General features: G+C 39.1%; 1 protein-coding gene across 2 annotated transcripts; it reads left to right on the top strand.

The window, feature by feature from the left end:
• The first annotated feature begins 1760 nt into the window (after positions 1 to 1760).
• LOC117294788 (catenin alpha-2-like) lies at positions 1761 to 20230 on the top strand. Of its 2 annotated transcripts, XM_033777310.1 has the most exons (21): positions 1761 to 1847; positions 4135 to 4285; positions 4844 to 5030; positions 5998 to 6164; positions 6542 to 6751; positions 7252 to 7428; positions 8831 to 9034; positions 9592 to 9672; positions 10574 to 10726; positions 11100 to 11192; positions 11724 to 11880; positions 12717 to 12917; positions 13553 to 13704; positions 14645 to 14708; positions 15265 to 15323; positions 16631 to 16812; positions 17209 to 17314; positions 17523 to 17657; positions 18505 to 18633; positions 19033 to 19071; positions 19960 to 20230. In XM_033777310.1, the coding sequence occupies exons 2-21, from the start codon at positions 4175 to 4177 to the stop codon at positions 20113 to 20115; spliced, it is 2763 nt and encodes a 920-aa protein (XP_033633201.1). In that variant the 5' UTR covers positions 1761 to 1847; positions 4135 to 4174; the 3' UTR covers positions 20116 to 20230. The 2 variants fall into 2 exon arrangements, with proteins under 2 accessions (XP_033633201.1, XP_033633202.1); XM_033777311.1 differs by lacking the exon at positions 19033 to 19071.
• Positions 20231 to 20323: the final 93 nt, after the last annotated feature.

Below are 20323 nucleotides of genomic sequence, written 5' to 3'. Positions count from 1 at the left end.
ACAAATCTTTGACAAAAATTACAAAAATATTTGTTGCACTTCCAAGACAAAATGTGTGTTATGATATGTTTTCCTATTATTATTAATGATGTCATTATCTCAAAGTTCAGTTCGATAAGAATATTATTTACACTAATGCAGACACGGGACTCATAATTATTACGTGTCTCAATTATTAATATTATGTTAACATACGTTGGGGTTTATCACTAATGTTGGGGATGATAGGCCCTTCAACTTAAACTTTGAAATAAACATTTTCGTTGTTTAACTCTTTGTATATGTGGATTATTTGATATACAGCGACTGTTTAACTTCGTGCTTTCGCCCATCACAAACTGAGCCCATACATAGAGCTTACAAAATAAAAATCTTATTCCGGTAAGCATAGTATATTAATTGTGCTTAACCCCTTTTTGACTTAAAGCATGCAGCTCTGTGAAATTTGGCCCAGCTGGTGCGTCATGTTGGCCTAGTTTTTTTTATGACCTATAGGTCGATTCTGATTTCAAACAATATTTGATACTTACAGTTTTACCAATTGAAACTGATTTTGTGTTTTACTTATTTTGTGACACGCTAATACAGTATGTTCAACAAAAGGAAACTGATGGCTTTTTAAATTTTTTATTTATTTTTTTAAAAGGTGGCCGCCAAGCATTTGAACTGAAACTGACCACCAATTCTTCAATTTAAAGTCGCCATTTACTTTATATAGTTACAAGGTCTTAAAAGATTACCAAGTTTAATTGAGAAATACAAAGACAATTTGTCTTTTTGAAGAAAAAAATGGATGCGGCCTCCAAAAAGGATGAGGGAGTGTATTTTTTTATTTGGCCTAATACTGTCCGACTGTGCTTTCTTGTTGACCGTGTCATCATGTAATAATAAGTAACAAGATGTTGTACCACCCCCCCCCCCCCACACACACACACTCTGTTTGAGGCAGGATTATTAATAAAAGGCTCTACCACAAACAGCAACAAAATGGTTTTCTTGCATGTATCAGTATTATCATCCTTGCTCTAATCATTGATCAAAGGGAACCCCCCCCCCCCCCCTAAAGTTACTAAGATCTAATCAAAGTCCAAACACCCATTATTTAGTTTCGGTGTGGTGGAGTCTAATAAGTATGACTTATGCCAATTGTACTTTTCTCAAATTCAAAACAACTTTCTGAAATGTGACCGGAACCTAATTGTCCTCCGCCCCCCCCCCTCCCTAACCTCAACAGAAACCACGCCTCATTAGACCACTTTGAGAGGGCATGGAGGAATAAATTTATTCCTCCATGGAGAGGGCAAGCTTAGTCATTTTTCAATTGTGCAAATGGCACTTTAATTGGAATCTTGGTAAAGAAGGGCACCGGGGCCAAGGTCAGGGCATTTGTTATTCAAGGCCAGACGTACATGTCCTGAGACGGTATGTTTAATTTTTTAGGAATTAGTCACTGTCACGTGACTCATACATAGTTGTTTGGCGTGGTTAGATTGGAATGTCAGTTAGACTTTATTTCATTTACTACTGTTACTCCCTCTGATTTTCCGCACTATTGCAAAGCTTTATTGTCAAACTATTAAAATTATCTAAGAGTATTATGTTAAAAACCACATTCTACCCTTAAAAAAATACATCCAATATCTAAGTGTAGAAAAATCTTAATTTAAACGCAATTTTGTTTTGATACAAAACATAATAATGCAGATGCAAGGGTGTAAGTATAATAATTGTAATAGCCCGGAAGTTATAGCAAGAGAGATACGAACTTCAACTCACACAACTAAAAATAAACGTTGAAGTTTGGATGGAGAGTTCAGTGGAATATCTATTGGAAACACTATAAACAGGTTGGTTTTTGTCATTAATACTTAAGTACATTTACAAAAGTGTTCATTTAAGTTGTTCATTTGGTCGACTGTAGATGGTCATTGTGTTGATAGATTGGAATAGAACTAAAGCGTAAAATAAAAAAAAAAACAATTGGACGTTTCAAAACCAAGCTGGCTGCCCAATTTACGGACGTGTTTGACACTGCACTGCACTGACTGTTGTAATTGTGCGACACTGGACTGGGTTAGGATTATTTCATTGATGGTCTAACGTACATGGAAGAGCTTTTTATTGTTATTTCGTTTGGAGATGATCATTGCTGCTGACAGGGTGTATAATGCCTCGTAAAGATTTCTTTATCCTGCCTGTGTCACTACCCCACTTTTTCACTCATTTTTAATTGACCCAATCCCAAGTCTCCAATCCAAGACCAAGAGTCAGACATCATCATGACAATGAATATGATTGAATGAATTGAATTGGTTCATTCATTCATCCATTCAATTTCAATGATTCATTTGAAGTTAAGTAAATCATGAAGGTAGAATTAGAATTCTACTTCATGAGTAAATTAAGTTAGAATTAAAATTTAGATAGGCCTACAGAATATTATTTTAAAATTAAATTTAATTTGTTAAAACATGAATGCAACTTACAACAAGGGATTTGGGTGTACGAAGTGATCAACACGGTCAATCATGATGTGCTGAAGAATAAACAAGTGGATAGTTTCCAGTTCATATACTAATCCTGCCACTACTTTTTCGCTCGTTCTTACAATACAGCCTACAGGAACTGGAAGAAATGGATATCATATTTTTGAGTGAAATCGAATGAATACAAAACAAGTAGAAACTAGAAGTAGCCTATGTACAGACTTAACACGAAACGGGTCAACTCGTACCCAAGTCAACAGGTACCCAAGTTAAAGGCAGTGGACACTATTGGTAATTGTCAAAGACTAGCCTTCACAGTTGGTTATCTCAACATATGCATAAAATAGCAAACCTGTGAAAATTTGAGCTCAATTGGTCATCAAACTTGCAAAACAGTAATGAAAGAAAAAAACACCCTTGTCACACGAAGTTGTGTGCGTTCAGATGGTTGATTTTGAGACCTCAAATTCTAAATCTGAGGTCCCAAAATCAAATTCGTGGAAAAATACGTCTTTCTCAAAAACTACTTCATTTCAGAGGGAGTCGTTTCTCATAATGTGTTTTACTACGAACCTTTCTCCATTACTCGTTACCAAGGAAGGTTTTATGCTAAAAATTATTTTGAGTATGTACCAATAGTGTCCACTGCCTTAAGTTTCTATATATTGTATTTCTTTTCACTAGCTAGCCCAATGAAAAAGGGCAAATTCACTCAAATGTTTTACATTTTAACCTTTTCCTGCTAAAAAAAAGGAAAACAATTGTGCAATCATTCATATTGACAAGAACTGAAAGTTGCTTTGTTCAAAGGTTGGTATCATGTGTGAAAATATTTCCTTGTTTGGAAATGTGCTAGTTTCTTTAAAGAAGCTTTGCTTTCGAAGGCAGATAGTTTTGAATAGTCGTAACACTTGTATATTCAACAAACACCGGTTGAAAGTAGAACAAGTTTGGAATGAAGGTAGTCATCCTTTGACATGAGGAGTTTAAAAACTAAGTAGGATTTGAAAATAAGATATAGAAGAGTTTGCGGTAACACCATGTTATGACTATCTCTAAATGAGTTGGGGTGGTTCTGAAAAGAACCGTTGGATTAACTCGACGTTTCGATCAGTATGCTCTGATCGTCTTCTGGAGAATGCTGGACTCTGATGCTGCAGGACTTAAACTGTTGGAAAATGAGCACATCAGTTCACAAATTTGAATTTTTCTGACACAGTAAGCACAAAAATTTGCTTACTGTTTAGCAGCGCTATGGAATTGGCCACACAGGTGTTTCAATAACAATAATAGTTAGTTTTTATTTAGTGCTTTTCATGCCCGAAGGGCGTCCCAAAGCGTTTCGCCTGGTCACTGGGCCTTAAAGGCAGCGGACACAATTGGTAATTACTCAAATATTTATTAGCATAAGACCTTACTTGGTGACGTAGTTTTCGAGAAAGAAGTAATTTTGTACGAATTAGATTTCGAGACCTCAGACACAAGTTTCGCGACCAGGATTCAAACATACATTCTGCTGATCAAACACAAGAGCTTGAATCTGACGCTCTTAACCGCTCTGCCACGACACCCCAACTTTCTAGGATTACAGTATGCCTGTGGACCAAGTGTTCTTGGACTGTGCTAATAGTAATGATTTCATTTCCAGAATAAACATTTGGATCGAAACACAAAGCTAAGACGTGAAGATGACAACTAAGGGCAGCCCAATGGGCAGTCTGGTGTTCAAATGGGACCCCAAGAATCTTGAGATCCGTACCTACTCGGTGGAGAAGACTCTTGAACCACTGGTTATGCAGGTAAGTATACTTAAAGGGACACATTGCCTTGGATCAGGGAGTTGGTCTATGAAAAGGGTTTGAAACCGTTTGTTATGAAATGCATGGTTTGAAATACATGGTAAGAAAGATGTTTTAAAGGTAGAATATAATGATCCCCACAAATATGCCTTAAAATTGCGTGGTTTTCCCTTTAATATTAGGCTTGGCAGCCTTTCACTTTCACATTATGTGTACAGCACAGAGGAAGATTCATATTGGGCTAACTTAATATCAACATTTGTTTGTTGATCAAGACTTCAGATACTTATTAACAACTTGCTTATTAATATTAGTTAGTGGCCCATTCAGAATAATAAATGTAAACAAAACAAAAATAATTGTGGGCCCTTTTGCCATGTGAAAGGTTCCTGTACAAAAATAAAAGTTTCGTCATAGAGTTGCCCCTTACATATACAAGCTACAGAAGGAAATTTGTTGTGCCCCTCTGAGAGCGATGTTCAAGCTGCTAAAATAATTGCCCCGTATTGCATAAAGTTACTCAATGTTGATTTTGTTTTGATTTATTTTTACATTTAGGTCACCACCCTTGTGAAAACCCAACCATCTAATAGAAAGAAGGGCCACTCCAAGAAAGCCCACGTTCTCGTCGCAGCTGTTGCCAAGGCTACCGAGGCATTCATCAAGAAGGGTGAAGAGATTGCCAATGAGATTCCAGAGATTCGTAAACAGATGCTGGAAACGGTGGCTGACGTCAGGGAGAAAGGTTTGTGTAGTGTAATCTTTGCCCGTCTTCCGTTGTTGTGGTTGGTAGCTAGTGTTGGTTAGCCCAATGGGCGCAATTTAAAGCCATTGGACTCTTTCGGTAATATACTGTCCAAGGCCCACACTTCGTGTATCACAACTTATTCATATAAAATAACAAACCTGTGAAAATTTAGGCTCAATAGGTCATCAGAGTCGGGAGAAAATAACGGGAAAACCCACACTTGTTTCCGCACGTTTCGCCGTGTCATAACATGTTTTACTATAAATCCGTAATTCTCGTTGTTGAGAATTGATACTCGTTTTAATGTTTTCTCAAAAAGTAAAGCATTTCATGGAATAATATTTCAAGAGAAGTCTTTTGTAAACCCTGTAAGTTATTTGTAAATCTGTGGACTTTTATTTATTTTTCTGCTCCGAAAGTGTATAACGGCTTTAATGGCTCTTCTTACCGCCATAATTCTTCACTTACCATCACCATTCTCTGCTTGCAGGGCAAGCACAGAATTTATGTACTACATGTTGCTGTGTAAGATAAGAATGCCTACATGTAGTAATGTAAAGTAGCACGGGCCCAAGTTAAAATTCAAAGCTAACCCTGTGAAATACGCTTGACATAAACGCAGGATTCCCTGCGTCCGCAAGCAATGATTCTTTGCTTACGGTTAGCAGAGCCATGAAATTGGGCCCAGATGACCCAAGGCCGATTCAAGGACAGTTGTTTCTGATCAGCAGTGTGGCTTTGATTCCTTGCCATGGCACTCATGTCTTTAAGCAAGATGCTGTACCATAATTGCTTTTTCCTAAGGATTGTATGTGCATGTACAATTATGTAAAAGTCCATAGTTTTCCAACCTCCGTTGACAAAAATTGTGCTGTGACGTTGCGATAATGGTCATCCTGTGCATCTTGTTTTAACCACAAGAAGGCCCTGCACGTCTCACATCACTGTTTTCCTACCATCTCAGGTGATACAATGCACAAGGCTTCATCAGAGTTTGCTGACGATCCTTGCTCGTCCATGAAGCGTGGGTCCATGACCCGGGCTGCCCGTAACCTTCTGTCGGCCGTCACCCGGCTGCTTATCATGGCCGATATGGTGGACGTTCACCTGCTGCTCAAGTCTCTTCAAGTTGTAAGTTCAGAATGTTACTGTCATTTATCTTATAAAAACATGGTATTAATCCTCAAATATTTTACAAATTGACTAGATTGAGACATTAATGTGACCACTTGATTAACAGCAAAAGTTATCTCGTTTTCCATAACGACAATATTTCAAAGTGGAATTTTTCTCAAAATGCATTATAATATCAAATACTGTACGTTTTACCAAGTAAGTTTTTGTTGCCATTACCAAACAGAGTCATAACCAAACATACGGACCCTTTAAAAGAAACAGTCATCATGAGCTTGTTTATTCTGAATGCCTCCACTCATGCACCACAATTTTAACTTAACATATATTTCCAGTACAACTGATTAATACGTGGACTTTATAATTTGTTAAAGGTGGAAGGAGATCTTGCCAAGATAATGAGGTCCAACAACCAGCAAGATCTGGCATCAAGCTTCAAGACATTCGGCAAAGACATGGTGGAGTTCAACAAGCTCCTCGCAAGACGTCAGAATGACCTGAAAGATCCTCGTCAGCGTGACGAGATGGCTGCAGCCAGAGCTGACCTGAAGAAACACAGCACCATGCTGCTGACAGCTTCTCAAGTAAAGTTTTGCTTTCTCTGCCATTTGATTTTTTGTCAGATGATATAAAATTTGTTTGATAATGTACAGTGTCGTGGCCGAGCGAGTAAGGTCACCAGACTCAAACTCTGGTGTTTCTGATCAACATGAATTCAGGGCTTGCATCCAACATATTTCACAGGTTATCAAGGGATTTTTGCTTGTGTGCGTTACTAAGCATTCCCACTTACAATCACATTCATGCTTACACAGGAGTCTGGCACTTGCCTCATGAGCGGGGAATGTTGATCGTAAGTGCAGAATTCAGTGCTAAGCAAAGCCATGAAATTGGGCCTAGTTTCCCTTTTATTTTTGAAAACTTAAAAACACAAAGACACTCATGTAAGCAAGGCGTTTCCCTAAGTTTTTTTGCGGTTGATATGCGTCTTCTCAAGTCGACTTGATTTTTTAAAAATTGTTAAAGCTTTTTTCATAAACGGTTTTTTAGATCCTCTGTGACACTTCAATTTTTTCTCTGACAGGCCTATCTTCGCCATCCAGACGTCCCAGCTGCAAGGGAGAATCGTGACTTTGTCGTCAAGCAGCTTGAGGGCGCTATGAACACCATCTCTAATGTATCTCAAGCCCACTTGGATGATGTTCCTGAGGCTGATCTAGGTGGTACCGGGGAGCTCATCGCTGCGTTGGACGACCTTGATGTAAGTGTCTGAACTACAGGCCTTGAATTACCTGGAGGCAACAAAGGCCATGGCCTCCGTTGCCCTGATCTTGGCCTCTGCCCCCTTTAAAAGTTTCCCATAGACTTCCAATAGATTTTGCAAAAGAAGTGCCCTTTGCTAAATGGAAATGGCCTTGCCCCCTTTCAAAAAATTCTTTGCCTGGATCTACTTTGTGGCTGTATTAACCTTTTCAGCCTCACTGGCGACTTAAGTTGCCCAAGATAACACACAAAAAAAAACACTCACGCCTGAGCACAAAAGCCAGTTGTTACAAAGCTGTACTTCTGCACCTGACCCCCTCACTTTTAAATCAGGGACGTGAAATTTCAGATTTTTAAGTCAGGCTGGTGAAAAAACAGCTGTTTTGTTTCTTCAGATATGGTTTTGGTCTTTAAAGGTTTTTTGACACCACAGCACCTTGTAAACAATTATTTGGTGCTATTAAAAGGAGTAAGTCTCATGCTAGTCGCATACATCAAACATGGTCCCACATACTTTGCAGGAAAATACTGAATGTTGAAGGGCCTTGAACATCACTGAGTGATGGATATGAGCACCAAATTCAAACTCTGGTGTTTCTGATCAGAAGAGTGTGGGTATGAATCCCCAGCCGGGACACTTGCGTCCTTAAGCAAGTAACCATTGCTTCGTCCTTCGGATGGTACGTGAAGCCGTTGGTCCCATGTGTTGTGTAAATGCATGTAAAAGAACCCAGTGCACTTATCGAAAAGAGAAGGGGTTCGCCCCTGGTGTTCCCGGCTGGATTGGCAGCATATTGCGCCACAACACCTTGTAAACCATGGTGCTAAGGACTAGGTCTTATATCTCAAACTTCGTCCCACTCCTTGCCGTAATAATACCTGGCGCTTTGTATCATTTGGCAAAAGGCGCATTATAAATACGATTATTATTAGTACTATTATTAGTATTAAGCTTGGGCGATATCACGATATTATCAAATATCGCGATAATTATTTGGAAACAATTTCGATATCGGATCGATTTGGTTTTAATAGAAATATCGATATATCGCGGTATATCGCGATATGTCGCGATATCGATTAAATAGCGATTAAATATCGCAATATCACGATGTATTTCCTTGCTGAGACATCTTGCACCCCATAGGTTTGGAGTAAAACCAGAAGAATAGGTCATTAGAACACCTCTCTTATGCTATGACTATCTCTTCTACAACTTTCACTTGGAGTTTGAAGACTGGTGATGTCAAATTTAATTAATCGCGATTATATCGAATATCGCGATATATTGTCGGCGATATATCGTGAATAAAATAAATCGATATCGCCCAAGCTTAATTAGTATTAGTATTATATAAGAAGCCACTATTATTCTTATTATTTCATTGCTTTTCCTCCAGCGTAAGATCAAGATGAGCCCTACAGATTACAACGAGATCCGAACCCGCCCGTCTCTTGAGGAGCAACTAGAGAGCATCATCAGTGGAGCGGCCCTGATGGCCGATTCCTCATGTACTCGTGACAACAGACGAGAGAGGATTGTTGCCGAGTGTAATGCCGTCAGACAGGCACTTCAAGACTTACTCACTGAGTACATGAATTGTGTAAGTTGTTGTGAATTCATAGTGACCCATCAGATCTTGAAATTAATAATAATAATATAAATAATAACTAGTTCTTATTTGCATAGTGCATATTTACAATAACGTCTCAATGCACTTAACATATAGTGCCCTGGTCATTGGGCCAATTACATTCCTTTAATATTTCTCAGCTCCCTGGGGGGTATACAGCCCTGTGCTGCCGTGGCACTCCAGTGACTTTTTCACAGCTCAGTTTGTTAATTTGCAAACGTCATTATAAAGCTGCACCGTTTTCTTTCATATGAGTTTGTTCTCTGTTCGATGTAAACGCCTTTACTTGGGTTTTCATTTTCAAATCTCAACCCCTCATAAAGGCCTATGATATTAATGCACAATTCTTTTTTAGATCACTTGTATTTCTATTAATGTATTATATACCGACTGCTTTGTTGTATAGCATTATTTACAACAGTCTTCACCTGTTTTCCTCTTGTTTGTTCGATGTTGATGTCAGCAGTGTCATGTATGACAGATGTTCTTAACGGTCATTGTTAATGCTTGTGTTGTTTTACTTTTAGGCTGGCCGTAAGGACCGCAGCGACCCCCTGGATCAAGCCATTGACCGCATGTGCCACAAGACCCGAGATCTCCGCAGACAGGTAGATTAATTAGTGTAGCTAGCGGATAAATATGGCGGTGAAGTAAGCGGCGAAGTTAGCTACTCATGTGATGTACCCCAAGATGTGTAGAGGATTTGATTATAATAACCCATGTAGAGACCCGCTGCTTGTTTTCCAGTAGATAGGAATTTTAGTCTCTGTGGTTTGTTAACAAATGCAGTATCAGGCAATGTGAACTTCTCCTTCAAGCCATTGGACACTTTCGGTAAACAGTATTGTCCAAAGGCCCACACTTAGTGTATCACAACTGATATATAAAATAAACAAACCTGGGAAAACTTAGGCTCAATCGGTCATCGGAGTCGGGAAAAAATAACAGGGAAAACCCACCATTGTTTCCGCACGTTTCGCCGTGTCATGACATGTATTTAACATAAATCCGTAATTCTCGACGAGAATTGATTTTGTTTTAAGTAAAGGATTTCATGGAATAATGTTTCAAGAGAAGCCTTTCACCATTACCTTCTGTAAACCCTGTAAGTTATATGTAAACCTGTGAACTTTTATTTTTGTTTCTGTTCCGAAAGTGTATAATGGCTTTAGGTTTCTCCAACACCCAATTTCAAACAAGATGATTTAACAACGAGTAACAAACCTTGTCCTGGAGGATACTTATCCACCGGTTGTCATGGACTGATTGCTACAAGCCCCATAAAGCCCGGTCTATAATTCCTGCGGATGTGAATGCGAAACAAATTTGACGCCACAAATTCGCAACAAATACTTTGTATCATTTGAAATGTGCTGAACTCCTGCGAAATAATCACTGTGAAAACAGCCATGTGACGTCAAAATTTGTATAGAAGTAAAGACCGGGCTATAGTCATCAGCATAGAAATAATGTTAAGTTTACCACTGCACATTGTCATTGTTCCAATAGTTGAGGAAGGCTGTTGGTGACCATGTCTCAGATACCTTCTTGGAGACAAACATGCCACTTCTGGTCCTCATCGAAGCAGCCAAGAGTGGAAATGAGAGAGAAACGGAACACTACGCTGGTGTCTTTAGAGAGCACGCCCAGAAACTGGTCGAGGTAAGAAAATAAATATTACTTACTGAGGCCCTCTTTACAGTGTTGGACTCTAGACCTCAAAGTCCAAGACTGTGACCTCATCTTCCGAGACCAAGAGCGAGACCAAGATTTTACACTCCGAGACAGAGACTTTACTAATCTAAACTGAGACCGAGACCTCATTGAAAAGTTTTGTAACACTTTGTTAACTAAACTTGCAATAAAACTGACTCGTGAGGCGACCCTGAATCAAAGAGGGCTGTACCTATGTACTGTTTAATTTTTTTACAAAAAGTCCCAGTCAAACTAGCTTGATTCCCATTTTGACATAGACAGAAATAATACGTTTTTCTTTCTAGCTGTTATAATGTTGTTGATGCTTTTGTTTTATTAGGTGGCTCATTTGGCTTGCTCTATGTCCAGCAATGAGGAAGGAGTGAAGATGGTCCGCATGGCAGTTGGACAGATTGAAACACTTTGTCCTCAGGTGAGATCTCTAGCCATCAAAGATGGTGGTCAATGGCTTCATGTGCAATCCGTCTATGTGACCTGTGACATTACATGTTTACAAAAGAGCCACAAATCATGGACTTCCTGCAGGCTCGATTGGTACACAACCCAATGGAAAGACACAACCAATCATATTTTTATGAAGTTTGCAACGTCTTATTTTTATCTGATTTTGATATTGTCCAACAGTTACTTTTATAAATCTTGAATTTATAGTGAAGTTATGACACAAACTGGAGTTTTTGTTATTGTTCTCACTGATCAATACACCGATCCATAAGGCTCTGCCCAGGACGTGTGTGTGAGCAAGAACACGTGAGCCTTTCCAATGCCATTCTGCACAACTCTGCCACGCAGGCCAAGCATACACGGACGCATGTCAGACTTTATAGTGTCGGACTTTTGCTTGTGCAATGGGTTGTGATTGGTCAATACTCGATGGGGCAGAGCTTAACGGATGGGTCTATTGATCTAACTGTATTACATCTGTATTGTTCTAACCCGTCAGGTGATCAACGCTGCGCGAACCTTGGCAGCCCGCCCCAGGAGTCAAGTCGCTCTTGAGAACATGGACGTGTTTAAGGACCAGTGGGAGAACCAAGTGAAGCTATTGACTGAAGCTGTGGATGATATCACAACTATTGATGACTTCTTGGCTGTGTCAGGTAAAAGAAAATCCTTTGACAGGAAATCTTTGAGTTGTTTTTCACAACAAGTTAAGATTGATCTATCAGGCGACATTTAAATGATGCCAAAATCAACAACAACAATTTAAAAAGAAAAAGTGTGATGTCACAACACAAATCACTACTAAAGTGATACTGAGAACTCGTCTTCAGATGAATTTTGGTGCTTTGTGAAACCGAACCCTAGCTTAATTATGAAAAGATACTTGAGCTCTACATCTGTCAGTAAGTTGGCCGACCATTCAAAATTGATCAACAGCACGGTTTGTTAATTACAGACTGGCCTTGTTACATCTATCTTTTAGAACCACAGTGGATGATATGGAATGGTCAAAAAGTAGGAGGGTTGACTGTGTACTGTATAAATGCATTCACCATCTGATATAATATTGCAGACTGATATTGTACTTTATAAACCAAACAAAACCACAGTGATTGATATTGAATGGTCAGACTGAACGATGTCTCATTGCTGGCTGGCATAGTATATCTTTCATTCTAACCATTGGGATGGTATTAAATGGTCAGACAGTAGGAGGGTCGACTGTGTACTATGTAGATTTATTCAAATTATGATATCATATTGCAGGCTGACATAGTCTATCTCTCATTCAATACCAGAATTGAATGGTCAGACAGTAAGAGGGTTGATAGTGCACTGTGTTTATGTGGGTGCATTCATCACATTATATGATATTGCAGGCTAGCATAGTTTATCTATCATTCAAAACCACAGTGGATGATATTTGGAAGGTCAGACTAACCAAAATTTAGCCTTTTATTCTAATTTGTGCAATATTTATTTTTTCACTCAGAGGGTCACATTTTGGAGGATGTCAACAAAGCGGTCATGGCTCTGCAGATGGCTGACGTGGAGACCTTGGACCGTACCGGAGGCGCTATCCGCGGCAGAGCGGCACGCATCTGTGGAGTTGTCGATGCCGAGATGCAGAACTACGAGCCAGGAGTCTACACTGACAAGGTCAAGGAAGCTGTACTGGTGCTGCAAGACCAAGGTAAGCATTACAGATCGGAGAATGGGCAAGCCTCGATAGCATGGGTTGGCGCGCCGTACCCTACCTCTCGCCATTAGCCCCTGGGAGGGGAGCACTGAAAATCAACGCTGATTGGCTAACCAAAAGCTGCTGCTCTGGGCGCGCTAGTTAAAAACAATTAAGTACTGATTGTTAGTACGCTTAGTACGTGTGTGTCTATTTTGATGCTATAAATTTCAAATTAATTATTTTTTCTATTGTCACCCTAAACTGCTTACAGTTATACGAATGTTCTGTAATGCATGTATAAGAACCCAGTGCACTTAGCGAAAACAGAAGGGGGTTGCCCAGTATTCCTGGTTTGATTGGCTGCATATTGCACCATCACACCTTGTAAACCATTACATGTTGCTATGTAAAGGAATTGTAAACAATTACATGGTGCTATGTAAAGGAATAGGTCTAATACTTCAAAAAGTAGCTTTACATACCTTGCAGGAAAAATACTGATGTGAGAAATGCTATAAGTGTCTCTGACTGATGGATTTGAGCGCTATATAAGAAGCCACTATTATTATTTGTTCACGGTTTTGTTAGACCCCTCACAAAAGATTATCCTATATTCAGGCTCTACATCCTTTTGTTTATGCACACAGTTATGCCGCACTTTACCGAGAAGGTTGAGAAAGCTGTATCTTCCCTGAACTCCAACAATCCACAAGACATGGACGAGAATGAATTCATTGATGCATCTCGGATGGTTTATGACGGAGTACGAGACGTCAGGAGAGCTGTGCTCATGAACAGGGTAAGGTTCTCTTTAAAGGGAATGTACACTATTGGTCTTTGTCACATACCAGTGTTCTCACTTGGTATATCTCAACATATGCATAAAATAACAAACCTGTGAAAATTTGAGCTCAATTGGTCATGTGAGTTGGGAGAAAACGATGAAAGAAAAAACACCCTTTTTCAACGAATTTATGTGCTTTCACATAAGAATAAAAGACTTCTAGCTAGAAGTCTTTTATTATTTTAGTGTGAAATTACATCTATTTCAAAATCTATTCTACTTCAGATGGAGCCGTTTCTCACAATGTTTTATACTATCAACAGCTCTCAAATGCTTGTTACCAAGTCAGTTTTTAAGTTAATGTTTGTTTCGAGTAATTACCAAACGTGTACCTTCCCTTTAAACAATTTGACAGAAGAAGTGGGGTGTGGTGGGTTGTACATCTACGATTATTTTCATAAACGGTTAAACGGAACTTATGACTTCCGGTTAACCCTTCAAGCCCCAACAGCGACTTAAGTCACCCAAGACGATACACATAAAAAACACTTGAGCCTGAGCTCAGAAAGCCATTTGTTAAAAAACTGCAGTTTTTGTTTATCTTCACCCTCCATACTCAAGCTTACAATTGGAAAGAGAAATAATTGATTTTTCCAATGATGGTAAAATAAAAGAAGGTTGCTATCATGCAACCACTTTAAAATGGAGTGGAAAGAATCAAAGCATGAATTATTTCTTAGGTTGAGATGTTTTGGATGAACGTGGATGAGAAATATTTAAAACCATATTACTTTGAAGATGAAGAGAATCCTTTCTCAAAATAGTTTACAACAGCTGTAAGTGCTTCCCACCAAGAAAGTTTTTACGATCATTACCTTTGAGAGAAGATACCATTCTATGACCCTACCGTAAGATACTTTACTGATGTCTAACATTTTGGTTTTCTTTTCTGCAGTCTCTGGAGGATATGGAGACGGATACAGAGTATGAAGAAGAAGAATATGACGTCAAGAGCAGATGTAAGTATTCTTTTTCACTTTGTAGTTCCAAGGGGGACGATCGCCCCCTGTGCCCCCAGTCATTGCCTTGGGGTCCCTTCATAACTTCATTCAAAGGTATTAAAGACACTGGACACCTTTGGTAATTGTCAAAAACCAGTCTTTTCAATTGGTGTATCTCAACATATGCACACACAACAAAAACGGTGAAATTTTGAACTCAACTGGTCTTCGCAGTTGCGAGATAATAACAGAAGATAAAACGCCCTTGTCACACATAGTTATGTACTTTCAGATGCTTGATTTCGAGACCTCAAAATCTGAGGAAAATTACTTCTTTTTTGAAAACTGCATAACTTCAGAGGGAGCCGTTTCTCACAATGTTTTAAACTATCAACAGCTCCCCATTACTCGTTACCAAGTAAGGTTTTTATGCTAATAATTATTTTGAGTAATAACCAATTGTGTCCACTGCCTTAATTGTGTTGACCACCTTGTCACTGGAATGAAAATATTCAAGACTGCTTGATTCCAAGATGCTGTAATATCTATCTTTCTTTTATGTATTCCTCAACAGCAAGCTACAAGACTGAAATGACCGAAGATGAAGATGTGGCCGAAGGAATCACCTCAAGGGTGGGTGAAGAAATCCTTTTACAAACATTCGTGAATACTTTACACAGTAAAAAATACCTTGCACATGCCCATGCTGTCCGCCTTTTTGAGAGTCAATTTGGGAGTAAAAAGGTGCCCAAAGGAATTGACTCCAAAAAAGGCGGATATGGTTGCTCGGAGGTTCTGCACTGTGCAAACTAAAAGTGAGACCCCGCCGCTGTTTTTACTCTTATTTGAGGACCAGGGCCCAATTTCATAGAGCTGCTTAAGCACAACATTTTGCTTAAGCAAACAAATCCTTGCTTAGTAAAATCAGATTACCGGCCAAGACTCCACTCAATTGGTATGCTAAGTAAACAACAGCTAAATACCAGTCACAAGCAGTGTATTTGGCATGAAATTTCAGCCAGTAACATGTGTAAAATAAGCAATCTTTTTTCGTGCTTAAGCAAATTTTTTGCTTAAGCAGCTCTATGAAATTGGCCCCAGGTGATCACTAAGTTTGAATCATGCATGGGTCTGAGTTGCTTGGGGACGCCTTTTCCAAAGTTTCTGCCTCTGCAGACGAACAATATCCCTGTGGTTCCAAAGTGCCGCAATGTCCCTGTAAGCTCATGTCAGAAATAAAATGAGTAGGAATATTGGGCCGCCATATTCATAAAAAATAGCAATGGCTTTTTCTAGTCTTTTGCTTACATCTTTATACAGATGTATGTATAAAGATGTAAGCAAAAGCCTAGAAAAAGCAATTGCTATGTTTTATGAATACAGCCCATTGGAGTTCTGTCAGACAGGTGTTGCTAGAGGAAACAGGAGTGGATTTCACAAAGAACTAAGAGTCTTATCTCGAGTTAGGACGAGTCAAGCCCGGCTCATACTTCCTTCGAATGCGAATGCGATACAGATTTTGTTATTACAAGTTCGCAACAAATAGATCGCATCAGTTAAAATGTGCTCAACTCCTGCCAAACATTTGTTGCTAAATCAGGGCTGTGACTTCAAAATTTGTATTGCATTCGCATTCGCATGAATATAATCCGGGCTTCACTCGTCGTAACTTGGGACTAGCCTAAAGTATTTAATATTCTTAAGAGTCCTAGGAGTAGTCCTATGTTAGGCCTATCTTTGTGAAATTGACCCCTGCAGCCGATTTCACGACACGCTAGGATTAATCCTTTCTCGGGTTAGGATGGGTTCAATGTGTCCTAACGTATTTGGATACGAAACTGAACTCGTCCTAAGTCCTAGGATAAATCCTAAGTTAGGATGAGTTTCGTGAAATCGACGGCTGGTCAGTTTTTATTTCATTTTTTTTTTTTTAATCTTAGGCGATGATGAGAGATCTACCGGACGTAGAGAAAGAGAAGATTCACCAGGAGGTGGAGCTGTTCCGGATTGAGAAGGAGAAACTAGACATGGAGATGGCCAAGTGGGACGACACCGGAAACGATATCATCATCCTGGCTAAACAGATGTGCATGATTATGATGGAGATGACAGACTTTACACGGTATGATGATTTGTACAGAATTCATATCCAACATTCAAGTAGTTAAATCTCTTTACACAGTGATTCCCTGCCTTTTGTTGTGTGCTCTGGGCCTCTGTAGTGTATAAGTACCAATAATAGTGTACCAATAACTGTTTCTGTTGAACTTGCCATTGGCCACTGGCCATTGATCAAAATAGTTATTGGTTACAGCCGCGAAAACACACCCCATAGGTCATGGGCAAAAATCTGAAGTTGTTCCTGACATAAAATGCTGTTAATCTGTCAAAAGAATGTGCTAGTAGAGAGGTCATTCAACATAAAGTTGTTAAGCGCTGTTTAAGACTGTCACTATCAGTCATCCCAAATTCCTTGCAAGGAGTAATTAAAACCCATGTTTTTTTTGTTTTCTTGCAGTGGTCGCGGCCCCCTGAAGACGACCATGCATGTCATCAATGCTGCGAAGAAGATCGCCGAAGCTGGTTCCAAACTGGACAAGTTGGCCAGGTGTATTGCTGATTTGGTAAGAAATGCATTGTAAGGTGGATGAAACTTGCAGAATCCCTAGGAAATATTTTTGCTCTGATTATCTCAATTAGCATACCAGTACTTTCTGCTAAACAGCTTAATAAAATTGGGCCGAGATTTTATCCATGTATTTTATTTTGACAGTCTGGTGCCTCAAATCACATTCTTGTTGTTGATGTTTGTTTGTCCTGTTTGAATTCTAGTGCCCAGACTCTTCCTCCAAGAATGATCTGATCGCATACCTCCAGCGTATTGCCTTGTACTGCCATCAGCTGAACATCACCAGCAAGGTCAAAGCAGAAATACAGAACATCAGCGGAGAACTGGTGCTATCTGGGGTAAGGGCGGCTAGAACCAGCTAGTTTGAAGATTCACCTTATGTTTAACAATAAGTATGGAACATTACAAGAAAAGCAACAATAAAGAGTGTAATTCTTGGTTGAAAGGTGGATCTGCGTTCGTTTGACATGGTTGTGCATCAAATTGGAGGTTGTATTTTACACAATGAATGCACTAAAAGTTAGGACCATACTACAGTAGTAGATGTTATAGAAATAGAAGTCCGATAGGAATCAATACCCATTTGAGATAATACAATCGAACTCAAATCCAAAGGAATTGATTCCCAAATAAAGAAACAGTGTGTTGTAGAATCGTTTTCACGTTGAGGGCAGGTGTGTAAAGGATTTCCACAGGGAGAAAAATACACACAATGGTACGGCTTTCGTCCCTCCAGGGTTTTACCTTTACTTTTAATCAGTTAATCAGTTACTAGCCAGCGGAACCAGTTCGCTTGTCATTTCACTAGTCCCTCAGCAGCCAGGCAATGGCAAAGCAGCCAGCAGTACTTGTGGGTGCAGGCTAAAAAAGAACTGACTATAGGGTTGGAAACTGTGTGTAATTGAAGTAGTGCAGTGAAAGAAATGCAGTGTGATATTCTTGAGTAATTTGATGCCGCATAGTCGCAGAGTTGAGATGAGATGCTTTCAGGAATCCTTAAACCCGATGAGTAAATAGGTACCTACGAGGGCTACAGATTGTTGATGTGAATGATTGTATGCCCAGTTAGCTGCTATTGAGATGGTTACAGGAATGCATAAGGCCAGATAAACCTGGGTAGAAATACTGTAAGGTGCTTGGATGTCTAATGATTGCCTATTATTGTTACTATTATTCTCTCTGTAGTTGGACAGTGCCACGTCCCTGATTCAAGCCGCTAAGAATCTGATGGCCGCTGTGGTGTTGACTGTCAAGGCATCCTACGTGGCTTCAACTAAATACTCTAGACTAGTAAAGGGTCCTGATAATGTCAATGTAAGTCACTGTTTTAAAAAGTTTGTTGTGTCAATGCAAAAACGTCATACCTAGTTCGGTGCAGTTTATTTTGTGTTGCCAGTGTAGGCAATGTGACCTGTGACATTACATGTTTACAAAAGAGCCACCAAGCCTGGACTTCCTGCAGGTACGATTTGTACACAGCTCAATTAAAAGAAACATTCAATGTCAGGGGATATTTATTTTTTGTGAATTATTATATTCTACTTTCCAAATATCTTTCTAACCATATTTACTTTTAAAACAAAATCTTGTTAAAATCAAAAGTGCCCAGTCCGAAGGCAACGTTCCACTTTAACACAGAAAATTCCTTTTCTACTTTTTGAAAAAAATATCAATTTGTTTGTTGACCGTGTGTTTATTTGTAACTATTACTAGAAGTTACAGGGTATGCTTCAAGAGTTTGGTGAACTTGTGGTAGGTGGTTTTTCTGCATCAATATGAAATCAGGATTATTATTATTTTTTTTAAAGCAATGCAGAAATATGCAGGTTGAGATTTCGTTTGTTTACGTTCGTTTGTTTTGTAGCCGTAGCAGAATAGGACGATATTTGCATATTGAATGCTGAATACAAAATAAATTTAGAGGAAATTTTGTTTTGATGTAGAAAGAGAAAACAAAATGGCATACTCTGATAAGATTTTTAGTGAAACAGTTACTGAACAAGCCCTCCCATTATGTCACCATTCTTAGGTGGTATCTTTGGGGATTGCCTTCAACTCTTTGATGCTTCATATTCTAGCCAAAGATCCATCCGGTTGAGAGTTATCCCTTTTTTTTCTTCATGTCTGAGTACTTTCGAGTCTGATATTTGAAGCACATTTCCAAAGTTAACTTTTGTTTAAATTTTACTTTTAATATTTAAAAATCAGTCAACAGTGGCAAAGCTGTTCACATATTTCTATTAGAAGATGTAGCTTGTACTATTACATAATAGCAAACTAAAATTAGTATTTTATTCAATACTAATTTTAATTAAATTTTACCCATATTATTTTGTCTTTCTGTTTTTATGTTTTTCTTTTAGTTTTGTCCTTTGTGTTTCCATCCTCCTGTTGTTAAACCAACCCCTTCCCCTACACCCCCATCTCCCATTTCTTTGTTCATCCCTTGCTTCTTCTTGCTGTATTCTGCTTCTCTACTTTCACTTCTTCACCAATCGACTGCTTCTGTCACTCTGATATACTTGTTTGTTTGTTTGTTTGTTTTTGTTCTGCTGTCAATTAGCCTTTAAGAAAGACTACTAGTGTCATTCAATTAGAACATGTACAAGCTTAATTTTGTTAATTTTTGTATTTCTCCAGTCCCCCGTTGTGTCATGGAAGATGAAGCCGCCAGAGAAGAAGCCCCTTGTACGCCGAGAGGTCCCCGAGGAGACCCAAGTCAAGATTCGCAAGGGCGCCAAGAAGTTGCATGTCAACCCCGTACAGGAACTCAGCATCTTCAAGGAGAAGGACTAAGGTATCGGTCAGATCCAGCAGTTCCCTGTAGGCCCAATTCAATAGAGCTGCTTAAAGGCACTGGATACTATTGGTAATTGCTCAAAATAAATGTTAGCATAAAAACTCACTTGGTAACGAGCAATGGAGAGCTGTTTATAGTATAAAACAATGTGAGAAGCGGCTCTCTCTGAAGTAATGTAGTTCTTGAGAAAGATGTAACTTCTCA

Source organism: Asterias rubens, chromosome 9 (genome assembly GCF_902459465.1).
Source record: "Asterias rubens chromosome 9, eAstRub1.3, whole genome shotgun sequence".
NCBI lineage: Eukaryota > Metazoa > Echinodermata > Asteroidea > Forcipulatida > Asteriidae > Asterias > Asterias rubens.
The sequence above is the reverse complement of the archived record's forward strand: the minus strand, read 5'-3'. Positions and strand labels throughout refer to the sequence as shown.